Here is a 27,679-nt window from a genome sequence, read left to right on the forward strand (position 1 = left end):
AATATCACATCCGTATCAACCCGAGACACCAATATAATCCCAACAGCTCTGGTTGAGGGTTGATATGGTGTGTGATATTGAAAAAGCCACATCATATACACTTTATTATATACATATACTTCACGTAGAATTTTTTGTGACATTACGTCATAGAGTTAAGGAGGTTTGAAATGACGTCATACAGATAAGGGGCGTAATAAAGCCTTTGCAACCGTGCTGATATCGATATCATCATGGGTGGCTGATACAGCACGCTTGCCAATGATTGTATTACACATACAATTTATCTGTATTTACTACTAAGTATATAATAAATGGTATAAATTGTCAATAAATAGTACCCAAGGTAAACTTATATCTGTTATTAAATATTTGTATAATGTGTAACTTGCGTTGAAAGTTTTTATTCTGATTACTTTAAAAATGAATTAGGCTTAATGCAGATAGAAGTGTTCTCTCCCATTCTTTTTTCATTACTGTATATGTTAATGATTGTGAAATTGCTTTCTTTAATACAATGTAGTAAATATTTTTCATAGTTGAAAGAATTGAATATATTCCTACTCATGTATGCTGATGTAATGGTTATTTCCTCAGAATCTATTTTAGGGTTACAAAAAAGTGATTGGTACATTGACTGAACATACATGTAAATGTTCATTGAGTGTTGATATTTATAAAACTAAAATTGTAGTATTTAGAAAAGGTGGTAAAGTTCATGTTGATGAGAATTGGTATAAAGGTAATAAAGAAATTGAAGTTGTTGATAATTCTGCCTACCTTGCTACAACAGACTGCAGTGTTTGCTTTAAGAAGAAATACCATGAGAATGTATTTAAACAATGTCACTTTGTTATCACTTTTTGATACTTATATTAATTATTTATTGAGTTATGGAAGTGAAATGTTAGGTGCACACAAAGCCCTAGCCATACAGAGATATTTCACATTAACTATAAACTCTGAAAATAATTCAAGTTTAAGACAAAACACATAAATTACCATTTGTTGAGTACTCAGCTATTAAACCCGGATCAAAGGCAATAACAACTGCTAAAGAAACTGGACAGACAAGCTTCAAAACTAAATAAATCACTTTCTCTAATACTAAAGAGATTAAAGTTCCATAACTCTTGAATAACAAAAAAGAAAAGCTTTAAAGAGTAAATTGACCTTTATATCATAATTCTTAATAATTTGGTAAATTATGAATTAAATCATTCAAGGCTTACTTGAGTTTTGATGGATTGATCACTGTTAAAGGCCACTGTCAGCACTATTATGCAGTCAGTCGGTTTTGAATGGTGGTTGAAACTGGGGTGCCTGGAGAGAACCACAAACCTTTGGTAGGAAAACTGACAATCTTAGTAAATTATATCGAGTACAAGTACAGCTGCCACAAGTAGGAGTCAAACTTGCAACCTCAGTGTTTACAAGCTAGTGATACAATTGTTTGACTACTTAAGACCACTTGGCCACTGAGGCATAATTTTTTGAGTTTGTGGCCGAGGTGTTTTTTGTAATATGGACCAATAAATACAGAGATAACCCCATACCTTTATAGGAGTGTGTTTCACAGGAGTACCTGAATATGTCAAAAATGTACAAATAATATCCATAAACATGTTTATTTTCTACATTTAAAAACAAATATCACAGATTACAAAGTATAAATTATAGAAGCACTGATAATTAATAAAAATATATGTTTCAATTCTGAATGATCTAGTTGTTAATACAATATCTGTAAAATGTCTTTAAATAATAATGATTATAACCCTCGACTAATTTTCTCTTAAAATTTAGTTTTAAGTACAAAACATAATCAATATCCATGACATTGCATTCATATATCTTTCAAGTTTACATCTACTTTGAAAAAAAGGAGACCTATAAAAATTGTAATGTTGAATTTCTCAGACGAAAAAGGAAAGTGAAGTCTCAAAAAAGGCTAAACAATATTCAGTAAATTGATATATGTAGGGCTGTTGAACTTTTACTTATTTCAAGATTTAGCCAATGAAAAATGTAGACATTTCCCGTTTAACAAGATAAAATTCAAGAATTTCAATATTAATCAATATTCCCAATTTCAATTCAGATTTTGTACGCAATAATTAGGTCTTCCAATAAAAACTCAAGTATTCACTTCTGCCATCCAAGTGTAAATTTGCAAATAGGGAAACAAATGTTTTCAAACATAATTTTTCCTTTTAAATTTGAAAATCAAGTACATGAACCCATCTGAAAACTACACATATTACATGTAACAATGTCAATAAATGCATTAAAACACACGATTTCAATTTTCATCATCATCATCGTCATCATCTTCGTCAACATCATCAGTAACATCTTCATTTTCTTCGCTATCATCTTCCTCAAATGCGTCTTCGCTATACTGTTCATCAACATTAAATGAAACAGAATCGTCTTGATGTTGACTAACCATTTCTCTATGTAAGGGAGATAATCTATGCGGTGACAGAAGTTCTCTGTGTACAGGAGATAGTCTATTAGGTGATGATATTGGTCCCGTTTCATAAGTAGTAATTTTTGCCTGGTCAGTTTCATATGTGGTTGTTTTTGTTTCTGGAAGAGATTCTACGTCTTGACTGACGTTACCAACCATAAATTCTGCCTTACATACTTGGTTCATAATGGCATCGTTTGTGTCCTCCAATTCACCAGCAATGTCTTTTAAACACTCCTCTAATATTAAGTTTGAGACCCTACAAGTATTGGTTTTAAATAATTAGAACTTGTGTTAAGCATTAATTTAATCAACATATAAATTAAACTGAGTTTAAAATTTTGTTAAATTAGTTTTCTTGTTTGAATTGCTTTACATTTGTCATTTCACTGTCTTTTATAGTCACTTATGCCGTACAGTACCCAATGGTAGTTAATTTCTATGTAATTTGGTCTCTTGTGAAAAGTGGTCTCATTGGTAATCATAAAACATCTTTGTTTTTATACTAAATTTTAAATATCAAATTTATCAAGATTTTATTTTCATATTCAAATTTGATACAGATCTAAAATCTAATTATCTAAGTTCTGAAATATTGAGAACAAACAGAGGGATGATTTGTTTCTACCATATATGTCTTTTTAGAGTAACAATTGAGTCAGAATAGGAAAATGAAAGTGTGGTTGTAACTTAGCTAACAAAAATGTAATAATTTGACCTAATTACAATGGTGTTTTTTTTCTTTTACCAAATCCTCTGCAACAATCAATTAATTATATTGAAATTATTATTTGTGGGATACCAATTTTTGTGGGGATGTAAGTAAACAATAAATTTAGATGTCTAACACTGTACAAATTATGTATAGTTTTGTATGCTGATTTTGGCAAAACTATAAAATAAAATATCCACGGAAATACAATTTTCCGTCAATCCACAAATATTGGTATACCCATAAATAAACAACAAAATAATTGACTTACTCTTCAGCCAATACCCAGGGATCAAATCTTCCTAAAGGATGATGAGACGTCTTCTTCAAATGTCTGTCAAATGCTTCCTGGCTGCTGTAGATGCCTCGCATCACCTCATCAGAAAGTGATATAAAGGTGGGAGGAGCTTGTCTATCTGACTCCACCCCTATCAGATCATCTAATTCCAAGACTCTATTTTTGACTAATGTCAGTCCCTTTGTTTTTGTGAATATGATAGGTACATCTGAATTATCTTTGTTGTATTCTCTGAAATAAACATTAATAAATATATTTGTTTGGAAAAATAAAAGCCTTAATATGGGATTTCTTCATTAAAAAATTAAATACTTTAAGATTACGACTAACAAAATTCTTATGTGAGAATTAAAAAGATTAAACTGTTATGAAATTATTAAATTACCGGTAGGCTAATCAGTAGTATGGTGGCATTAAACTTTTTAATCATATATCACTGATACTAAAATTTCTCGTTTAATGTAGACATTTACATTACCGGTACATGTTTTTGTGAACAGTTATTTACTTTCCAAAATGGTTTTTGATGAAGATAAATACACTAGTTCAGACAAACCAAACTTATTGAGTATAACTTTCATTTTGTGGTACTGTGAATATTCCTTGCTTTGCAACTGACATGATTGCTAACATACATATTTTAAATTTTCTGCTAACAAATGTGAAAAGAATTAGAAATTAAGGTGTCAACTCTATTTAGATGGTTTGGCCTATTCTTTATAGACTCCTTATTATCATATAGCTCATGTATTTATACATCCCTTGCTTTCAAATTCTAAATTTAAGAATTCCTGATGAAGGTCATCCAAGAAAATCACTTTGGACACAATACAATAAAAAAAGTATTACTTCATAAACAAGAAAAGGAATAAGTATCAAACAATATATTTTTAATATTTCATAAAAATCTCTATTACTTACATCGGTTTTTCTTGTATAACAGGTCCCTTTGATTTAGATATTTCCATGGCAAATGGTGCAATTGGATTATTGATAACTGCAAAATAAATGTTCATCAATATTCATGAAATACGAACTAAAATAAATTTGTATGAAAATTGTCGTTTATTTGAGATGAAGGCATAATAATCCCTCTCCCTATATAACTATAATACTGTGCATTCATTTATCTTTTGTGGCAACTGATTTTTGTGAATTGAGGAAAAATGTATGTTGGTAGATATTTGATTTAATTGTTGTTTTACAAAAGTCTCCATACAAACTTATAGAAAATTATACTTAGTTTAACATTGAAATTTGTGGTTCACTTATAACCTTAAATCCATGAAATCCCACAAATAATAATGAATCTACAAAACTAATTTCTACTCAACAATTTTTGTCAGAGCAATACTGTTGTATGACTCTTGACTAGGAACACTTCCAATTGCACTATTATGGCACCTTTTTATCAGACAAAAATATTTTATGGTGTAATATCTCCACTATTTTTCCTATTTTCTGTTTAAAAAATTGTCTTAGTAATACTATAATTTAGTTGTGTGCATGATTTGAACCAAATGTAAGAGCAAATTGTACATTGCAGGATAGTATATATTTATACAAATACCATAAAACGATGCTTTATATTTGCAACAGAAACAGAAAATGTTAGTAACCAACAATGCTATTAAGATTTAACAGTGACCTATATTTCAAAATAATAAAAACATTGCAAATACATCTGTATTTACAGTATGTAATCTTACGAGGTAATTTAACTACCTTTTGTTGTAAGTTTAACATCTTCAAAGTGTACTGTAGCCCATCTTCTTCTGATATTGTGTGATTCCATCTATAAAAGGTAACATGTGTATAAAAAATGTAATAAATTGCTTTGCTGAGCGCAGCTGGAAAGGGTCACAGATGTCCAACCCTGAAAAGTTGGGGCCAAAATGGACATTATATTCAGACATGATATACAGGTCTGAATTTGGATTGTAACTAAATCTTAGACACATAATAGGTTTCTGACACAGAATGACTGTAGTCAAAGAACATCAAATTGGTTATATGATTTGAATTTATATTCAATTGTTTGCTTTTGTGCAAAGGGTCTATGCTGTTGCCAATTGTTTAGTTTAAGTACAGCCTATTTGAAAATAAAAAATATAGGCCAAAGATGAGTTAAACTAGAGGCTCTAAAGAGCCTGTGTCGCTCACCTTGGTCTATGTGAATATTAAAGGAAGCAGATGGATTCATGACAAAATTGTGTTTTGGTGATGGTGATGTGTTTGTACATCTTACTTTACTGAACATTCTTGCTGCTTAAAATTATCTCTATCTATAATGAACTTGGCCCATTAGTTTCAGTTGAAAATGTTAGTAAAAATTTACAAATTTTATGAAAATTGTTAAAAATTGACTATAAAGAACAATAACTCCTAAGGGGGTCAATTGACCATTTCGGTCATGTTGACTTATTTGTAAATCTTACTTTGGTGAACATTATTGCTGTTTACAGTTTATCTCTATCTATAATAATATTCAAGATAATAACCAAAAAGAGCAAAATTTCCTTAAAATTACTAATTCAGGGCCAGCAATCCAACATTCATCTAAAAATTTCAGAGCAGATAAATGTTGACCTGATTAACAATTTTACCCCATGTCAGATTTGCTCTAAATGCTTTGGGTTTTGAGTTATAAGCCAAAAACTGCATTTTACACCATGTTCTATTTTTAGCCATGGCGGCCATCTTGGTTGGATGGCCGGGTCACCAGACACATTTTTCAAACTACTAACCCAAAAAATCATTGTGGCCAAGTTTGGATTAATTTGGCCCAGTAGTTTCAGAGGAGAAGATTTTTGTAAAATATTACTAAGATTTACGAAAAATGGTTAAAAATTGACTATAAAGGGCAATAACTCCTAAAGGGGTCAACTGACCATTTCAGTCATGTTGACTTATTTGTAAATCTTACTTTGCTGAACATTATTGCTGTTTATAGTTTATCTCTATCTATAATAATATTCAAGATAATAACCAAAAAGAGCAAAATTTCCTTAAAATTACTAACTCAGGGCCAGCAACCCAACAACGGGTTGTCCGATTCATCTAAAAATTTCAGAGCAGATAAATTTTGACCTGGTAAACAATTTTTTCCCATGTCAGATTTTCTCTAAATGCTTTGGGTTTTGAGTTATAAGCCAAAAACTGCATTTTACACCATGTTCTATTTTTAGCCATGGCGGCCATCTTGGTTGGATGGCCGGGTCACCGGACACATTTTTCAAACTACTAACCCAAAAGATCATTGTGGCCAAGTTTGGATTAATTTGGCCCAGTAGTTTCAGAGGAGAAGATTTTTGTAAAATATTACTAAGATTTACGAAAAATGGTTAAAAATTGACTATTAAGGGCAATAACTCCTAAAGGGGTCAACTGACCATTTCAGTCATGTTGACTTATTTGTAAATCTTACTTTGGTGAACATTATTGCTGTTTATAGTTTATCTCTATCTATAATAATATTCAAGATAATAACCAAAAACAGCAAAATTTCCTTAAAATTACTAATTCAGGGGCAGCAACCCAACAACGGGTTATCCGATTCATCTGAAAATTTCAGGGCAGATAGATCTTCACCTGTTTAACAATTCTACCCCATGTCAGATTTGCTCTAAATGCTTTGGTTTTTGAGTTATAAGCCAAAAACTGCATTTTACCCCTATGTTCTATTTTTAGCCATGGCGGCCGTCTTGGATGGTTGGCCGGGTCACCGGACACATTTTTTAAACTACTAACCCAAAAAATCATTGTGGCCAAGTTTGGATTAATTTGGCCCAGTAGTTTGAGAGGAGAAGATTTTTGTAAAATATTACTAAGATTTATGAAAAATGGTTAAAAATTGACTATAAAGGGCAATAACTCCTAAAGGGGTCAATTGACCATTTCGGTTATGTTGACTTATTTGTAAGTCTTACTTTGGTGAACATTATTGCTGTTTATAGTTTATCTCTATCTATAATAATATTCAAGATAATAACCAAAAACAGCAAAATTTCCTTAAAATTACTAATTCAGGGGCAGCAACCCAACAACGGGTTATCCGATTCATCTGAAAATTTCAGGGCAGATAGATCTTCACCTGTTTAACAATTCTACCCCATGTCAGATTTGCTCTAAATGCTTTGGTTTTTGAGTTATAAGCCAAAAACTGCATTTTACCCCTATGTTCTATTTTTAGCCATGGCGGCCATCTTGGATGGTTGGCCGGGTCACCGGACACATTTTTTAAACTAGATACCCCAATGATGATTGTTGCCAAGTTTGGTTTAATTTGGCCCAGTAGTTTCAGAGGAGAAGATTTTTGTAAAAGTTAACGACGACGACGGACGCCGGACGCCAAGTGATGAGAAAAGCTCACTTGGCCTTTTAGGCCAGGTGAGCTAAAAAGATATTTCAATTTTAATTTTAAAAAAAAAACATTTTTGCACCAAAGGCAGATAATTTGGACTTTTTTCAATGATATAAACATTTTAAAAGACATCTGTGACCAAATTGAATCAATCTTTTTAGGTTGATTTTTGTACCATATCATAAAGTAACAACTAAATGTATTTATCAATGTTATAAAGAACACGTGTATTTGTTGTGACATTTGTCACATGACTAGATATACCGGTTTAATATACACTCTTAGAGTAATGAGTATTTCACAAGCTAATATTAGCGGGAAGAATTGTAACGGTCAATCTGTGTGTAATTATGTGTCATTCGACGCTTACATTTTTGACAGTTCAGTCTGGTCATTTGACCCCACCCACCCACTTTTTATTTTGTCAATATTGTAAATTGATGTATTCATGCTTATGATTGATGTGGATGTTTTTAAAGATTATACATGCTTGAAAAGATTGTTAACAAAATTATTTCTTTTGTAGATTGTGTATAATTGGAAAATAATATGTTGAAGCAGCGTGCAGACAAATATTCATATATTGTAAATAAAAAGAATAAAAATGCTTAACTGTACTGTCCAGGCGAGCTGATATCCCAAATAGTGTTTGGTTTTTTATTTATAAATATTTTATGTTCGTTTGAGTTGATGAACAAGAACATAACAGTGTAATAAATAAGCTTTGTAATGAAAAAGAAAGAATATGTATAAATTTTTGCATACATTTTTGTACTCTGGATTTATTACAAACTGGATAGCACTTCTTAATTTTAAAGGTGATGTTATTTACTGAGTCCGTAACTTTTGATACAATCCAGGTAAACTCATTGATCCTTCAAACAAACTTTTTTCAAAAGTTACCAATTCAACATTGCTGTAATTGAACATTTGAATATTGTTTTGATCTGTATAAATTTTGATCTCAAAAAATTAGACCCAAGTAAATATTATATTTATAACATGTGTACATTCACTGTCCTGCAATCTGTCTATACCTATATTTTGGCATTGCACAATTTCTCTGACTGTTAATGAAATCTTTACACTAACTCCTTGGGAATATGGATGTGTAGATTGATATTGTAGTCTTAGATACATAATTTTTTTATTGGTTACTATTGGCTTTCAACTCGCTTTCAGTTACTGTGAGTAATCTCAGATCTGTTCTTTGTGTCTCTTGTTATTTTTGTAAGTGGGTGTTTTATATCAAATATGATAAATTATGCTTTTTTGAACCGATTTTTTTATTTGCTCTTTTTTGTTCTGTTAAACAACTGCCCCATATATGAAGAGTCTTTAATTCAGTGATTGTTGTTTATTGCTATGTGTCAAATTTGTTTTTTCATTGATTGTTTATATATAAATCAGGCATTTATTTTTCTCCTTTGAGCTGTATATATGTCATTTCAAAGCCTTTTAGAGCTAACCATATATGCATTTAGCTCATTGTTAAAGACTGTAAGTGACGTATATATATAGAGATTAATACATGGCCTTTTCCATATCTGCCCTGTTATCATCCTGAGACCCCCATGTCAGCCTGAGACGGAGATATGTGTTACATATATATATATTAAAAAAAATTAATTCGCAAACTACATTTCACATCAAATATATATATATATACAAATCGTCTATACATCAACCCAACAATGTTAGATCTGTAAATTTGCTTTCACAAATTTTTGGTTCTTCCATCGCCGGGATTCGACCCATGCTACTGACATGCTACTGACATGCTACACCACACGTCCACCTTGGCTATATATATATATATATATATATATTAACTTATGTCATTTGGTCTCTGGTTGAGAGATATCTCATTTGCAATCATCTTCTAATTTCTATATTGGCTAGTGTTCATAAATCTGAAGCTTTCTCGGTCATTTCAAACAAAGTACTAACCTCCATTTGTTCTAATCTCTGGTATATATTTTCTAACGTTGGATTATCCTGCATGGTGACAGCCTCTCTATGGACATGTTCGTCTCTCTCTAACCTCTGATATTCTTTGGCTGTATCATCCAGTACTTCACCCAGTATCATGTTAGTCAAATCATCACCACTGTCCTCAAACTAAAATAAAACATCGCAATCTTTTTTTTAACAGTTTGTACTTTCAAAATTAACCTGTGTGTTGTTGGGTTGTTGTCTCATTCAAATTTCTACAAAGTCTTTTATTCATATATAAAATTTTGCACATGGATAGCAATGTCCTATTTCAATAGTTCTTTTTTTTTTTACTCTAGGATATTTTGGCTTTTGGTGGTGTTTGTGTTACTTAGTCTTTAGTTTTCTATTTACTGTCAATTGAGAATTTATTGTGAGGTTTTTAATAATGTGAATAATGTGACTTGGTATAAGTATCACAAGATGTCTGTATTCAGATTGTCCTTCAATTGTAATAATTAATCTCACATATTTATCCAATCTCTATAAATCTAAATAATAAAGGTACCCAATTATTTCTGAATTTACAGTAATAATATGTAGACTTGTCTTTTCATAATTTTTAACTTTTTGTCATGGTCTTATCAGTTTATTGTTGACTTCTAAATTTTGATTTTCCTTTGTATTTTCAACCTGTTTTTTTACTAAATTTGGCCCCTTTTTGTCAGGGAAAATTTAGTAAATGAAATGTTGCATCCTATAATTTCTGAATGCCCCTTAGTTATCTTCTACCTCATTTGTTCTAAATTTGGTTACAGTGGATACCTCTCCCTTTTTCAGGGAAAATTTAGTAAATGAAATGTAACATATAGTATATTTAAGGGAGTTCGCTAAGTAATTAACTTTCAAAACACTAGTTTTATATAGATAGGGGATTAATAAAGGAATCCAAAGAGCAAAAAAAATATATAGATCACCGTGCTTGTTTTCAAGATATTAGCCATTTGAATTTTGGTGGGAAAATATTCTCTCTTGACTTTTCATAGCTTTATCATTGACAAGTTGAAGTTCTCAAAACCTATTAAAAAGTAATTAAAATTTTATAAGACTTTTACAGATGACTTATCATTATACATGTAAAAGATTTACAAAAAGAAAAATGGGGGTTACCGGGCAAACTTTTTCAAGGGATTCAAATGGGTAAAACCAGAGGATTCCGAAAATCTAACAAAAAATCTAAAACATGACAAGCCAGCTTCCTTAATTTAAAATACTAACACTAGCTAGAGCTTTATCAGCCATTTGCCTCCTCTTTGTTTTGGTTTTCTCTTCTTGTTGAAAAGCTATTATCTGAAAATATAAATCAAAATGGTAGTTTATTATTCAATCTTTACTCATACTGTTAATCAATATACAAATATGCTGTAGTCAGTTTAACAATAAAATAAATTTGTAAGCCATTCAGGGGATTTTTTTTTTTTTCTTCTGTCCAATTTTGCATTTTCTTGGAAGGGGGGTTCCCAAACTAAGATATTCAAATGCACAGATCGTTCAAAATTAGGGGGATTCCAACTGGATCCACCACTGAAAAGGTATACAATGTGACAATTTTTGTGACAAAGATATTCATCAAAGACTGTATTTTTGGCAAACCAAAAGATAGTATGAATGGATTTTCAAAGAAAGTTAAAAGATTCCAAATACCATGTAGTCAAAGCTGAATTGAAGTCATATTTTAAACAACAATCATTTATAAGAATGTATGATGTGCTCCTCATTAGCAGGAGGAGGATACAGAAAAAAAAGTAGTAGTATAAATATGCGTAACAAGACAACTATCTTTAATGTACATTTCATTTATACCTCTGCCTTTTGTAAAAGTGGCTTCAGTCTAGCTTGTATTTTCTTTTCAGCATCTCTCACCATTCTCTCTGATAAACTGAGATTTCTGAAAATATAATTGGTTGAAATAAAAGATAAAAGGCAAAAAATTCAAAATATATAGTAAAATTACCATTAAAGAGCAATAATGAAATAATGAAATAGCTGAAGATTTCTGCCAGTATGGCTTATGTGAAGATCTTGTCTAGCTGTTCATGTTTGCCTTTAAAATTTGTATCTTTCTATAGATTATAGTTTTCAAGGTGATAGACAAAAATGCAAAAAATCCTACAAGAAGTTGTTTAACAGTTTTGATGTCGATAAACATTATGAAGATCTCAATGTTTTTAAAATTTTTGCCCTGTCAGATTTTCTCTATCTGCATCAGTTTTCCAGATGGACAACAATTTCATTTTACCCCTATGTTCTATTTTAAGCCATGGCAGCCGTGTTTGTCAGCAAGCTGTGTCATCAGACAAATTGTTCAAACTATACATGTACCACCTTGATGATTGTGGTCAAGTAGTGGCAGAGAATATAATCTTTGTAAAAGTAAAAGGACAGTGAATAAGGATGACGACTGACACCTTGTGATGGCATAAAGCTAAATTTGCCCTTTGGGGAATGTGAGCTAAAACTTGACTATGCATAATATATTATGTATACTATATAATCTAAAATTTATAATTGGAAGAAGAAAATATGAACATTTATTTTCATTATATAAATTTTTGTAAAATTGTTATAAGAAGCTCTAGACTAAATAAGCCTTGGTGACTGCTTGGTATAGTTGCAATGTTATTATTATAGAACAACTTTTGAAAAGAAAATTTTAACTCTCCATTGACACAGATGTAATAACATTCATTAGATTGTTTCTCCCCCCCCCCCCCCCCCTTTTGTTTACAATGACTTAATAGTGAAGGTAACGGTAAAGTTTTACCTATCTGGTGATCCTCCTCTTGTTCTTGGTCTACTTTCCTGTAAAATATGATTATCAAATCTATAAGTAACCAAGCATCAAACAAACTAAAATGTTATCAAAAGTTCACAATCTTATTAAAAATACATTTTTCAACATTGTCATTCTCACAGCATTTCAACTTGTATTAACATACAAACAATATTTGAATACCTCTTAATCAGTTTAAAACATTGCCGTATAAACAAAGAAAGCCAATCAAGGTACAGAACTTTATAAAGCTTAAATTTAATTATTTTTTTTAAATTCAAAATTCATAATATTCTGTCTTTTTAATTACTTTTAAAATGCAATTTATACAATGTTTTACAATATTTTAAATATACAAAATTATCTTGTTAATAATGTTTTATTAAATTCATTGTCCAGATTTTGTGTTTGTGAAATCAAAACGACATTTTGATATATGATAGTTTGGCTGTTGTGAACATTTCTTTACAAATATAGCTGACAATGCATAATATTTTAATTAGAACTAATTTCTATCATTTATTTCTAAAATGAATTTCTGAAGAGGAATTTGATCCTCCAGTTTTGTCATAATGATACACACTTTCAATCAGTTGGAGGCTGAATTTTCATAGACTTATGCAATTATCACCAGAACAGAAAGTACAAAATAGTAATATCAGATCTGTGAAGCTGAAGGGAGGATCTGAATTTTAATCTGATTTGACACTCGTCCCATTTGTTGAAGACCATATATTGTCTTGAAAATGTGTTCTGTGATTTTGGATTGTTGTTGCATTAATGTATTTATTCCATTTTGTTTTATGCAAATTTCATTTTTCTTTTTTGAATAACAAAGTATAGGTAACTTACATGACCTCCTTGGAAAAGTGACCTGAAATATCAATAAAATATAAAATATAAAGACTAAAAATACCATAAATCAGAAACCTAAAGTCAAAATATTTAAAATAGCGAAAGGAAGCTGACGTCAAAAATAAAAATAAGTCACTAAAGTTTTATGCAAATTGATTAAAGCATTTTTAAATTAATGTCCAACATATTGACGATGGATGGACAGACACACAATGGTATACCATAATACATCCCGTTAAGGGTGTATAAAAACAAGTTATTACTACAATTGAATTTGAAAGATATTATTTAATATTTTTTGTTCTGGAAGCAACACTTGACATGCTTAATTAATAACATTGTTTTCTTGTGCACTAGGACAACAAATGTTCTATTTTACTCTTGTTTTTTTGTGCTCAAACCCAATCAATCACTCTTTAGTTAACTTGAGGAATTTTAGTAAGGTCACTGCACTTCAACGACATCCAAAATTAAAATCTAGTCTCTGATATAAATTAAAGTGCTGTATATTGATTTACTTTCATGAATACCAATTTTGAGGATTATTGAAAAATTGAAATTTCTTGTATCTTTTATTTCATGATTATGACAAAGTCAGCATTCCAAATTGCAAGAAAAATCAATTCTTACTTAACTATATCACTGCCATCAAGATCTAAATATCTGTATGAATTGTAAGGACTCTGTGACCTTGACCTCCTCTGGTGACCCTTAGGTTTACCACTTGGTATCCATGGGCTGTGACCTCTCTCTGAGCTGTTAATGTTAAGAAAAACACTCATTAGAAATACATCTGTTTAAAATTAAGATGGATTTGTTAAAAAATATATTGCGTTTGGGAACTAATCTTGAAAGGGGTTCAACATGGGGATACCAATCATGTCCTTTTTAAATGCATGTATCTTTTAAGACAGGCTAAAACTTATATGGTGACGGATACACACAGGGTCACAAAGAAATATGTTTCCATGCTTCCAAAATCTGATTTTAGGAAAATATTGTATATTTCTTACAACATAAAACAAACACTAAATTAATGTGTCTCTGACACACTTTTCTGAATACTTTTCATCAGGAATGCTCAAAACTAAATTTTTGATGGCCAGAGAAGCCTGAATATGCTGCAACTTTAGGACTTATATACCCAAAAAGGACTAAATGCAAGAAAATTATTGATTTCCCCACACTCTTAACAACAAGTATTGTTTACCTTGGAGATGGTGGAGCTGAGAATGACCTATCACATCTATATGGTGACAAAGATCTATCTCTAGCGTCCAAAGCCTTCAAACTTGATGACAGTGTTGGGTCTCTGTAATGTACATCTGGGTCTGATTCATAATGAGGCTTTGACGTCTGCTTGGACAGTGCTGGTCTCTGTGGTTGCCATGCCAATGATCTCTGCTGTTGCTGATGCTGTTGAACTTGTTTAACAGCTCTCTGAGCTTTAATTCGCTGATTCTAAAAAAAATAGGTTGTGTAATCACTCATAAACATAAAATATTGTATATAGATTATGACTTCTCTTGATTTTTTTTTGTTTAATTTGTGAAGATTTTTTCTTTTATTGTTAGAAAAAGAAAACTGTAATAAAAGTAATTTTAAGTATAGAATTGCTCAATTCAAATAATTGATAATCGTTTTACATCCTGTGTTATATACTAAGATTAAAAAGTCACTGTTCATCAGAAGCTGTTAGTAGGTGACATGTTAAAATAATCTTTATGTCTGAATGTGAATTAAACTGTAGACAACCTTTCACTTAAATTTTTAAAAAATGGCTCTTAAGTTGTTAATGATAGGGCCCAATTGGCTCCTAAGATTTTGGTTGTCTTTTGAAAAACTCAAACAAGCATAGAATGTGAACTAGGCACATTTTTTACCTGTAATCTTCCTGGTAATATCAGACTTGTTTTAGATGCTGGTTTCCTAACTGGTTCCTCTTGTAGTGGCACATTCCATGCCATTCCTGCTTTGCCCTGCTGGACATCACTGGTATCCATCAAGGCCTCTATACCTGCCCTCAGCATTGCCTTTCTCTCTGGAGTTCCTGTATTCCAGGCAACTGTAAGATGTATTTTTTTAATTAAAAGATATACAAAACATTTTTATATTCAGAGTTTTTATATTAATTTTTAAATCAAATGAAACAAATTTTTATAAAACAAAACAAAAATTATATCAAAAAGTTAATTCACTACTCTTTTTCTAGAATCAATAATCTGCAATATCCCAAAATTTACATAATTTATATAATGCTGATTAGTTACAGACAAAAAACACAAGTTTGTCAAAAAAATTAATATAATTTATTGTCATAAAATTGTTCACTCTTCTTTTCTATATTGAAATGATATACTACTCTATTTGTAAGTAAATTCAATAATTTCCACAATAAAAATATCTCAATTTCTCTATATAATACCAGAAGAAACTCAAGGATTTTGACCTATGGCACAACGTTCTATCTTATCTGTCATCAATCTTTTGATACAGATTATGGACTTTCTTGTTGTCCTTAGACCAAAACAACAATTGAATCGAAACATTTTCTTCTAGTCTTGAAATATGGACTTTCACTTCTTCATTCTGTCTAAGAATTTATCCTTAAATTATTTTTATCATCAATTTCTATAATATAAAGCTTCAAGGTAGTACTAAACACCTTGACTAAAATTAATTTGGCTCTTTTATGTAAATTTTATAAAATTTTGACAAATTATTTTCTTTCACCTTTTGACAAAAATATAAAAATTTCAAAAACTTGAACCACAAACTTTATCAGGAAAATTTTATTAGATATGTAGCAGTTTGACAAACACATATTTTAATCCTTGAGAATATTTATATTTTCTTCACAAAAGAATTTGATTTTTACAGAGTTACCTCCCTGTAGTGTTAAGTACCATCTTAAATATGCCTTTACCATTTCAATTGTCATTTTTCACTTCACTAATTATTTTTTGTTCCTACCTTGCTGTTTTTGTACATTACTTCTTTTAATAGCTGGCTTCTTTAAAACACCTATAACAAATAAATGGACAATTTACAATAAAATTTGATATTAAATTATCAGTGGATAATTGTGATGTACACATTACTTGCATATGTTTAAAACATAAACTGTATTTATTATATCAAACTAAGCCTTATTTTGACCTCTTGTCAGACATTTAGAATCCTCTCCATGTAGTGACATAAAACATCAAACCTACCCACTAACCCCTTCTTGTAAAATGTATAGTGAAAATAATACCTTGCCAAATTTTTAACAGCTTCTATTCATTAACAAGGACACCGACCCTTTATATTTTCACTTTTAGTTTTGTTATTATAAACTATCATTTTCTAACTGTTGTTTAAAAAGCTTTTTAATTTGAAACAAATCAGGCAACCTCCTTCATTCAATAAATCTGCTGCTAAATATAATAGAAATTCTCATTCTCATATTATCAAGCAAAGATAAATATTCTTTTCCATTTTATTTTATTTACCTTTGACAGGTTTATTTTCCTTCCCTCTATGTGGAGTTGGTCTGAAGGAAGGCTGAGGTAGTTGTCGGGATACAGGTGACTTCCTTCTTCTACTGGTAACCTCTTCTTGTGTTGTCTCAATAACAGGTGGCTTGGTGACCTCTACACACCATGCTTTATTCAGCTCCTTTAAAATGGAATAATAATTTAATAAGTGATATATACATTTATCTTTCATCACTACTCTTATTTCTTGCTTCTGTTTTTTCTGTGTAATAATTTTTAGTTCAAGCCTCTCTTTGAGAATGGGGTTTAAGGTAATAAATTCTAGGTTTAACATAAACAGTTGAACTTTTAAAAGTTATATAAAGTTTAATTTTTGGGGCTCTTTATACGTTTTGTAGCTTGCTGTTGGGTGTGAGCCAAGGCCCTGTGTTGAAGGAGTTCTTTGACCTCTAATTGTTAACTTTTAAAACATTGTGATAGCGATGGAGAGTTGTCGCATTTGCACTCATACCACATCTTAGTACTAAGTAACTGAATACAAACGTAAGCATCTAACAATTTGCTAGACTTCTGGAAATTTATACGTGTATTCAAGGATTGCATTTAGTCCAATAAATTCTCATATTATGAAAGCAAAAATTGAAAATCAATTTTCTAAAAATGATAAAAAAAAACCTATCAGGGTCTAATCTTAACAATCATGTTGGTCAACTGAGCAATATGGTTTGTTTGACAAAATAAGGTAAGGGGAGATAACTTATGAGTTTCAAAATGGCAGCCAAGTGCTGATTAAAAATGCATGACTTTCTTACATCTACTCTGTCCAACATTTTAACTAGGTCTTCTTGTACTGTTGATTTCCCATCACTACTGAGCTGTGTACTGAGTAGTGACATCTGGCGGATCAAAAGAGCTAACTCATGGTATGAAGAGGGGAGACCACTGTGTAAATCTGTGTTGGGTAGGTTGGTTACAAATGCCTGGATAGTTCTCACTGCATAACGATGTGCTGCTGCTAGTCTTGCCATGGCTTGACTCTGTAGTTAAATTATAAACATTTATCATTAAAATGAAAAATCTGATAGAATTTAATCTTTTTTATTAATTCATTTAAAAATATTTTCTTAACATTCCCTATAAATAAATTATATATATCACTGCCAATTTATGTTAAAAAAATATGATATCGTATTAACCAATTCTACCTACATTTTCCTGAAGATCTTTTTTTACTTAAAGCATATCTGTATGTATTAATGTGCATTGAATAGTTGAAATGTGAAACTTTAATCATCTGTCAAATGATTGTGGAAGTAGTCTCTTTCAACTGATCCTCTTGAGAATCATTTAAAATTCTGCAATAAAGGTGTTTTTTGTATATGCTTTTCTATAATTAGGGCATCCAGAAAGCTGACTGTACAAACTTTATAATACCTTTTTCGTGTGTTTAGTTTTATCGGTGCCTGTCTTTGTTAGTTCCTGCTGTATCTGTCGAACTTGTTGACGGAGCACGTACATCTGTCTGGCAGCACGAGTAGCTGTTTCCTCTGATCGTAATTTCTTTCTCACTGCATCTTCTTCCTGTGGCAAGTATCCATCTTTTTTACGACTTTTTGAAGGCTGGAGAAATTCTACATTTTGATCTGTAAAAAAATTATTCTTTATACATTGTACAGTGTTTTTTAATATCTTGATGATACACATTCAATTGAGGGAATTATTTTTACTTTTTCTGTTATATATATCATGTATATATAAATTTACTACATGTATAAACTAATGACCGGTCCTGGGTATATGTGATTTAACCCGGTTTTAGTGGGTTTTCATAGAGCTCAATCTTTGGTTAGATGTGTTATGTTTTGTGTTTGTTGTTGATCTTTATTTTTTTGACATGGTGGTTTTTTTTTTAATGGACATATCATTTTAAATTGACAACCTTCATTCAAAAACAAACTTGTGTGTTAGAAAAACCAAATCAGTTCATTTAAACATTACTAGAACACACCCACGAAATCGCGGGCATATACAGCTTGTGAACTATTGTAGGATGATTTTTTGTAAAAGATATTATGTATGGAGAATTACATTAAAGGTATCTCCCTTTATCTAAAGTCTGATAATTGTTTCCTTTCTGTTAAATTCAATTATAATCATGTTTCTGGCCTACGACCACAATTATTCGTCTTCTTTGCTACAATGCTTCTTTTGGTAAAAGTCAAATCAAATTAAAAATTTGCACCGTTTCAAACCTGAAATAAATGTAACTGCTTAATATATAGACCATTATCATCTAAAAATATGCTTCTATGACAATCCATCAGTGCTTTGTTTTTTGAGAGCCTTATTAAATGCCAATGGTAGAATTTGAATCATGTACAAATGACTAATACTGACTAAGGCTAATTTGAGGGGTTGTCGATCAGAGGGGCCCTGACCCCGAAATACTGGGCTTAAAACCATGAAATCTAGAGATGCAGAATTTAAAGAAATTCATATCCTGAAATCAAAAAATATATTCCCGGATCCCGTAAGGATCAATCCCAAAATCCCGAGCTTAAAAACACCCGATCCCGACGCCCCGAAAAAGGTCCTGCCTCCCTCTAATCTCTACCTTACTTTCATTTTTGCCAAATCACTATTTTCCCTTTTTTTTCACTATTTTAAAGTAGTATAATCGTAGTTTACATGTAGATAAACGAGAAAATTATTTGTCCTCTCTAAGGAGGTATAATAGTTGTGATTTTTGCGATCTAAACACCATGATATGGAGAACGCTCTACGATTGGTTGTACTTGTGTCACATGTTTTACTTATTTTAATATAAATGCAACTGGTATGACCCCTTAAATAGTAAATATTTAAAAAAAAAAAAAGGAAGACAGAATACAGAGAGTCTCTATATACTAAAGTAGTATAATCATAGTTTACATGTAGATATAAAACGCGAAAAATAATTGTCCTCTCTAAAGAGGTATAACAGTTGTGGTTCTTGCGATCTAAACACCATGATATAGAGAACGCTCTGATTGGCTTATCTATTTCACATTTTTGTTATCTATAATACGATTGGTTGTATTTGTGCATGTTTCAAACCGGAAGTCTTATCTATGACTAAAAGTCAGTCTGATGACGGAATCATATCCGGACTCCTTTTTTGTCGTTTTTCTCCCAAAATAACTCAATCTGAATAAGGCTTAAATTAAAATATTGTTTGTTTGCCCTTTACCGACCGACCCTATAAATTCGTTCCGCCTGAAATTCTTTTATTTGTATTTACCAGCAAGATTTTATTTTATTTTATTTTTTCGTTCCTACCAAAAATCTTATATTTGTATTTCCCGCTCAAAACTTTTTTACCGGAATCCTAGGGTTTTATCTTTAACGTATAAGGTCCAGTCCGCTTGGTATCACCTGGGCGTTTGACATGAACACTTGCATTTGAAGTTTCAAAGCATTTGTTTGAGATTGAGGAAATCATGATATAACGTACGTTACTCTGTATCTTAAGGCTTTATACTTAAAGAGCAGGGTTCATTTATAAAAAAAAGTTTGTTTGATACAAAATTATCTACATGTGTACAAACTAATTTGTAAACGGACGTTGTATTCTATGTAGGAATGGCCTTTTGTGATGCGCAGATCAGGATGATTAAGTTAACGATGCCGCTATATTATTTATATCTGACATGAACCAAAAGTGACAAAACCCTGTAAAGAAGAGAATATCTGGCAGTAAAATCGCCAAGTTTTCCATACAAATCATTTATAAATGCGATGTTAACTACGTGACAATTGAGTTTTAATTCTTGTAGCATTTTTATTGGAAACAAAGGCACACACGAAATTTTTAACACTCTAGGGACTTTTTCTACTTAAGTAATGTATGTCTGTCCGGACATATCTTACCAGTACAAAGTTATCTCTTACAGAAAACCTTAGGTAAGCGTACAAGGTACGTAGTACAGAATATAAGTGCAAGTTCAAAGTTCCAGGCATGTAAAAGTTGAAGATATGAGGCACAGCTCTATATTTTGATATTTGAAAACAAAATAGTAGTGCATATGAATATATGTGCTTCACATTCTACGTGATATTTTTTTTCTTCAAAACTAATAGTCCCAGAAAACTTATTTGCAAAAACAAAACAGACAAAAATGATATTTCTATATCTAAAAAATGACATTATGCTGATTTTGTATATAAAATAAAATATTAAACCTACCTGCCTACCCATGAAAAATAATATACCGAGCCAAGTTATTTTTTTTGGGGAAAAAATAAAATATTTTACCTACCTACCTACCCTGTTTCAAAACATAGGGTCGGAAAAGGGCAAACAAACAATATTTTAATTTAGGCCTAATCATATGAATGGATGACAAATGCGACTATGCACTGTACCTATAGGACACAGAGGCGTGTTGATTAATTTATTGTGGAAAGAAAAGAAGCGACACACAAAATGAGGTCTTCTCGTTAAATAGTATAAATCAATATATTTAACCATTTCAAGCTATTTTAGTATTGCTTTTAAAATATGGAAACTAATAAGTATATGATTAAAACTAATTTTCTTCTGTTAGATCGGGAATAATAAAAACAACCATGTAATATAAGTAAATATTCTTCTTCACTCAAAAACACTAAACTGCTGATAATTTGGTTTTTATCATTGTAAAACGGAAAATCAACAACTAAGAATCAATTTCAATTTTAACTATTCACACAGTGACACAGATGAGAAGACTGCTAATTATACAGATGTTTTAGGTGTGCAATTTCTTGTCAATTGACAGTCATGATAGTTTGTATACAAACCTCTAAGAACTCTCTGCTCAATGACCTGAATTTGTTGTAAATAGCCCTCCATCTCTCTTTGTAATCTCTCTATCTCTTTAGCTGGCTGATCTATTGGTGCTGATCGTTTGACAGGATACAACTTAAAATCTGTATCTCTAGAAGGAGGTGAATTTGTTGTTGCTGAAATAGAATAAGTTATTGTATAATTATATTGTAAGTAGCAGGGGAATTTTATATGGTAAAGCATTAAATTTCAAATGCAAAGAATATTGTAGAATGTAAAAGTCTAGTGCAATACAAACCAGGAAATGCTCTATTTTGTTGCATTCTGGGAGGTGTTTGTGTTCTAGCATCTCTTGGATGACGATTTTTATCATGTTCTTTTATCTTCATTTGCCGTGATTTATTTGTTGCTGCCTGCTGTTTGTCCCAGTATCTTTTCCCAGGAATAATTCTGGTTTTTCCCTTTGGAGAAGGTGATCGACTTCGCTGTTGACTTCTTTCCTTCTTTTTCCTTAAATCTCTCTGGGCTAGTTTTACAGCTAATGATAAACGATCTTCAGATAATGATGAGAAATTCATCCCTCCAGTTACTGATTGAGAACTTTCATTGAGATGACGCTGGTTAATATGCTGAAAAAAAAATATATAAAATATATAAAATCATTTCTATGCCAAATAAAAATATATGTGTGTTTCCTAATTTCCTATAGCTACCTATCCTATATTTAAAGCTTAGAAATAGCCTGCCTTAAAAGTTTTTTTGGTCACTTTCAAAAAAGCACTGTTAAAGTCAGAATTTTTCACACATACATGACATAGGCCAAATGTAAAACTAAAAAAAATCCCTACCTACCTTATTTTTTTCAAAGATGTAATAGAAAACATACAAATTATTTTATTTGGCCTTACATGTACACAATGTATATATCAGGCCAAATAAAAATATATGTGTGGTTCCAGTTACCCTACTGTCCCTACATTTTTGTCTTAAAAATAGCCTACCCTAACTTTAGATTTTATTGTCATTTTTCATCAAGCACTGTTAAAGTCAGAATATTGCTCCCATAGACTCAATGTAAAAAAAAACATAAAATAAAAAAAAAATCCCTACCTACCTACCCTAACTTATTTTCAGATGTAACTAGAACCACACATACTATTTTATTTGGCCTCATGTATATATTTCAGTATTCAATTATTCATATTCTTAACCATATTTACTGGTGAAATCATGAGATAAAGTACATTTAATAATGCTTGCTTCATATGAACATGTAATTTCAAAACTGTGAACATGGAAATTTTCAATTAAGTGGCATGGCTGTCTTTTTACTTATTTCATGATCACATATATATAAAGCATAAAATATTTCATTCCCTGTACATCATGTACATAATTTGTGAATTTTACAAATTAACCCCTGCCCTCCTCCCTCCCCCTGTACATTTTATGCATAGAAAATTAGAAATGGTGAAAATAACAACCCATCAAAACTTCATGTTTACAGTATTAGATTTTATGGTTATCAAAAATGTGCCTAACCTGAAAGTCTGGTGCCATTGGTCCCCCTTTGTCCAATACTATTGCTCTGGGATGATAAAACTGGACTGCAGATTTGTAAGGTTGAGGATGTGCATCTAGATTAAACAGTAACTGGTTCTGTCCTGGAATCATCACTGATGCTTTACTGTGTAAAATAGCTGTAATAGATAAAAATCACAAATATACACAACAGCAATGACTTGTGTTTTTTTTCCCAAAGGCAGAAGAATTAAGGCAACTGCCCAACTATCCACCAACTTGCCCTACCTTTTAAATCACACCAACATGTACTTGTAAATGATCATGTACATCTCCAACAGATTAAAAGGATTTCATTCCTGCTGAAAATAGACCTAAAAACTTCCCCAATAGATAACATGTATATATACATATATATAAAAAAAGCCCAAAACTCGAAAACTTAAATTCTAAAATTAAAAAAAAAAATAATACAATGTACATCATTTGTACATCTCATGCGATGCAAGACGTAACGGCCATACTACCATGACGGCCATAGGATGAAACGGCCATACCCCGAAAAGATGAAACGGCCATAGTACAAAAACGGCCATACTTTGTAAAGACGTATCGTCCATGGTTTTTTTTTTTTTTTTTTTAAATGTTATAGTCTAGATGAATTATTTTGATACTTATAGATGGTTATTATTATAACTTTTAAATAAATTATACTGTTTTTACATTATTTTTCATCTTAATTTTTGTTATATCATTTGTTTACTCATTTTATATTTACGTAAATGAATGTGTTTAATCTAATAAAATATTAAAATATCATATTGTTTTCTAAATGATTGTTTGATATCTTGCGTATAGCAAATAGAACGAATTGAACAAATATTAATGACTATATCCGAATGGGAGACTAATTTCTGTCATAATTAAAACAATGAGTTAAGTTTTGAAATATAAAACAAGGTAATCAGCTGAAATCAAGTAATGATTAAGTTGGAAATTTAATAAGATTGTTGATTGCTTATTATTACCTCTTTGATGAACACAAGTATTAATTATGCTTTTGTCAAGAAATTGTAAAGGAAATACAATTCAAGATCACTATAAAAACACAACTCCCAAGCTGAGTTCAAGCGTAATGTAAAAAAATACATTTGGTAGTGAAAATCTTGTGAAAATACAAGCTGTTTGAGCAGTCTTTTTGATGTACCGACCTTGCTTTATAAAAGTAACCAGAAATGTCGGTGGCACTCATTTGGGAAATTGTTGTTCATCATGTCGTACCCTTGTGTGCTATGTGACCAGCAAGTCCGACCAAGACAACAAGCTCTCCAATGTGAAGATTGTGATAAATGGCAACACAGGCTTTGCAATACAGGTATTTACAAATTTATTATTAATTTAGTTTTTCCTTTGAATCATATTTCGTACTTTCGGTCATATTTGATACATTTTGTTTTCAAACCGTTATACTTATGACAATGTATGATTACCTATAAAAGACCGATAATAAATCATATTAATCCAATCATTGGGCGCGTGTCTCTATTTAATGCAAAGTAAACAAATTACGGAGGTGTTAATCCTTTAATTGGTTTCTGTGATTGCCAATTATCAAACAATGTTACAAATATTAATGTGAATTTATATATTTTGACAATATTTTTTATAATATAATATTATATTTGACGTTTTTCTTTACTTTTCTTTTGTGCAAAAATACACAATTATATTTTGTTTCACGACTTTTATACATATGTTTTTCGTTTAGGCTCCAGAGACGAGACACATACAAGCAGCTTCAAGGCCGTCTAACTTCACTGTGGGACCAGTACGAGGAAGACAGTATCAGAACATCCGACTTTATCCGTTCCGTAGGCCATCTGTATGCACCACCTGTTCCTCAACCAGAGACCCTCCCAGAGTCCGACTCTGAAGATTCCGACTACGAGTCTGATTAAGTGTTAATTGTAGTGACTTGATGAACATATTGATTGTGCTTATTATGTGTATACTAGTGCTTTGTTAAAATAGTAACTTTAATGAGTTCATGATCGTAATATAGTGCATGATTTTGGTATGTTTTAGGGGTTTTGTTTCAGTTGTGACTTTTATAACTGCATGTTTATGTTGTGACTTTTATGTTTTAGTGCTTTATGAAATAGGTTATATGTGCGAGTGTGAATATAAATGTTTGAATATTGGGAGACATGTGTATGCAGTGGAATAAATGAATGAGTGACAAGAGATATGAGAGAAAACTTACGAGATTGTTAATTTAAAAAATGTATATAAGATGAATGTCCTACATGTATGAACGAAATGTATATATGAATGGTTTGTGTATGTTGTATGTATGAAGAAGGTTTATATGTTTGGTGTACTATATTTGTTTATCTGTATGACTGAATGAATAAATAAAATATATTAAAAAAATATCATCTTTTTGTTTCTTATACTAGAGTATATTGGTATGATTGCCCATAATACAATTATCCATGATCAACAAATGCACAAAAATGAGAACATTTAAATTGTCAACAAATAGTATTCAACACAATTCAACACAATGAACAAAGCAAAAAGAACATTCAGTATGATAAAAATGAAACTGGCCATCTTTTATCATGTAATTAGCCAATCGGGTGCACATTCCTGTCAGATTTTACGGGTAATTTGTTATGTTATTGGAAAATTCTGCAGTAGTCTCTGTCTTGGAAAGATGTTCAGCAAATAGAATGACTCTAAACTATAAGAAAGAAAAAAAAATCAGAATTATTAAACAACGTGTCTGATGATCATGACAAATATAACTAGAACTTGATGAATTGCCTTCCTTAGAGTTAACCTTTACACTGAGTCCTGTTTTTAATTTCACCAAGACTGAGATTGAGAAGATTTTTATAGTTTAGAATAATATATATTTTTTACAGATATAATAAAAAGATCTGTAACATGTGCTTGTATTTATATATCATATATCGTCATTGACAGCGACAGTGAACATTCCTATAGTTTAAAATTCATATAAAATATGATGCCTTTATATCACATTACAATAAAAATGATTCTTCAGAAAATGTTTACAACTGATAATGAAGAAATAATCAATATACTTACATAATATGGCCGCAACAAGACTTATTTGTAAACACGAGCGATGATGATCAAGCAAAGAGAACTCTTACAAGAATAAATAAAATCTTCTGTACAGAAAAAAAGTACTACACAATCATATTTATGTTATTATTATGAACAAATACTTATTTTTTGTATTATATTTTATGTAATAAACTAAATAAAAGAAAATTAAAAGTGTGGACGATACGTCTCACAATGTGTGGCCGATATGTCCCATGGACGATATGACGGTATGGCCGACACATCCTAGGGCCGTCATGGAAGTATGGCCGTTGGTCTCGAAAGCATCTCATGCACCTTCATGACCTTATCAATATTTGTCCGCCTTTACTGGAAATCACACAGGTTCCCGTAAAATTTTAACGTTACAATATGAAATATTTGACGCCACAATGGATAAGTGATTTGTTGTATGACTCAATAGTTCAAACAGGGCAGATTCTTGGGTCAGACGGGAATAGCGGTAAGGTGTATAGCTGTTTTGCCATACAAGCTAGGGTAGTCATGGTAGTGTCACCCCATCTTGTCTGGCAACACAGCTGTTATTGGACTTTAGAGCAATCTCAGTTGATAGTTTGCAGACGTCGAGGTTTGTCTGTACTCCTGAGTAAATTTTAAAGGGCAAAACAAACATAATAATCATAGACTTTTATATTCATTTTCTCTGACTAATACATGTATATATCAAGGATTCAAAGGAAATTGATTCATAAAAATTTAATGTTATCCATAATTCATATATTCTTTAACTTTTTTTTCTATTAAATGAAAACCCAAGATTGAACTGTATATCAATATGAAAGCCTGAGAGGAGAAACGAAATATGCAAAACAAGCTTGGACATGAAAACTAGGCTACAAGATATATTTTTAAATAAAAAGCAATACTTCGATTAATTTGAAAACATCGAAACTTAATTTTAGAAAGCACATTAACTTATTTATGTTACCATTGTTGGAAGAATACATGCTTCAACATAAATAAACTTCAGTTGTCGTATTTCTATCGCTGATTTCCGAATTTCAAGTTACAAAATTATCCCGCTTACATCATTGAAAAGTTGTAAACAAACATTTTAAATTTAAAAGTGTACAATAAGTGATGTAACCAATCATTTTAGCGTGATTGTTTAGAAGGGAATAATTAACTGTTCGCATTAATTACTATTTTATTGGACCAAAAAAAGTAATTTACTTACAACGCTGAAAACAAAACAAAAAAAGTGGCCTAAAACCAGCACAACATGTTCCGAGCATATATTTGGA

The 27,679-nt window shown here is 31.0% G+C and overlaps 1 protein-coding gene across 3 annotated transcripts; it reads right to left on the reverse strand.

The window, feature by feature from the left end:
* Positions 1–1,614: 1,614 nt before the first annotated feature.
* LOC143076775 (protein moonraker-like) lies at positions 1,615–27,679 on the reverse strand. Of its 3 annotated transcripts, none has more exons than XM_076252646.1 (20): positions 27,613–27,679; positions 23,298–23,455; positions 22,054–22,384; positions 21,770–21,931; positions 18,383–18,591; positions 17,761–17,985; positions 16,964–17,129; positions 16,443–16,493; positions 15,353–15,534; positions 14,680–14,930; positions 14,100–14,225; positions 13,467–13,488; positions 12,606–12,643; positions 11,645–11,729; positions 11,060–11,131; positions 9,797–9,967; positions 5,209–5,278; positions 4,405–4,480; positions 3,457–3,714; positions 1,615–2,732 (listed from the first exon to the last, which is right to left on the reverse strand). In XM_076252646.1, the coding sequence occupies exons 1-20, from the start codon at positions 27,668–27,670 to the stop codon at positions 2,303–2,305; spliced, it is 3,141 nt and encodes a 1,046-aa protein (XP_076108761.1). In that variant the 5' UTR covers positions 27,671–27,679; the 3' UTR covers positions 1,615–2,302. The 3 variants fall into 3 exon arrangements, with proteins under 3 accessions (XP_076108761.1, XP_076108762.1, XP_076108763.1); XM_076252647.1 differs by lacking the exon at positions 27,613–27,679 and adding an exon at positions 27,364–27,486; XM_076252648.1 differs by lacking the exon at positions 27,613–27,679 and adding an exon at positions 27,385–27,473.

This window comes from Mytilus galloprovincialis, chromosome 5 (assembly GCF_965363235.1).
Source record: "Mytilus galloprovincialis chromosome 5, xbMytGall1.hap1.1, whole genome shotgun sequence".
Taxonomy (NCBI): domain Eukaryota; kingdom Metazoa; phylum Mollusca; class Bivalvia; order Mytilida; family Mytilidae; genus Mytilus; species Mytilus galloprovincialis.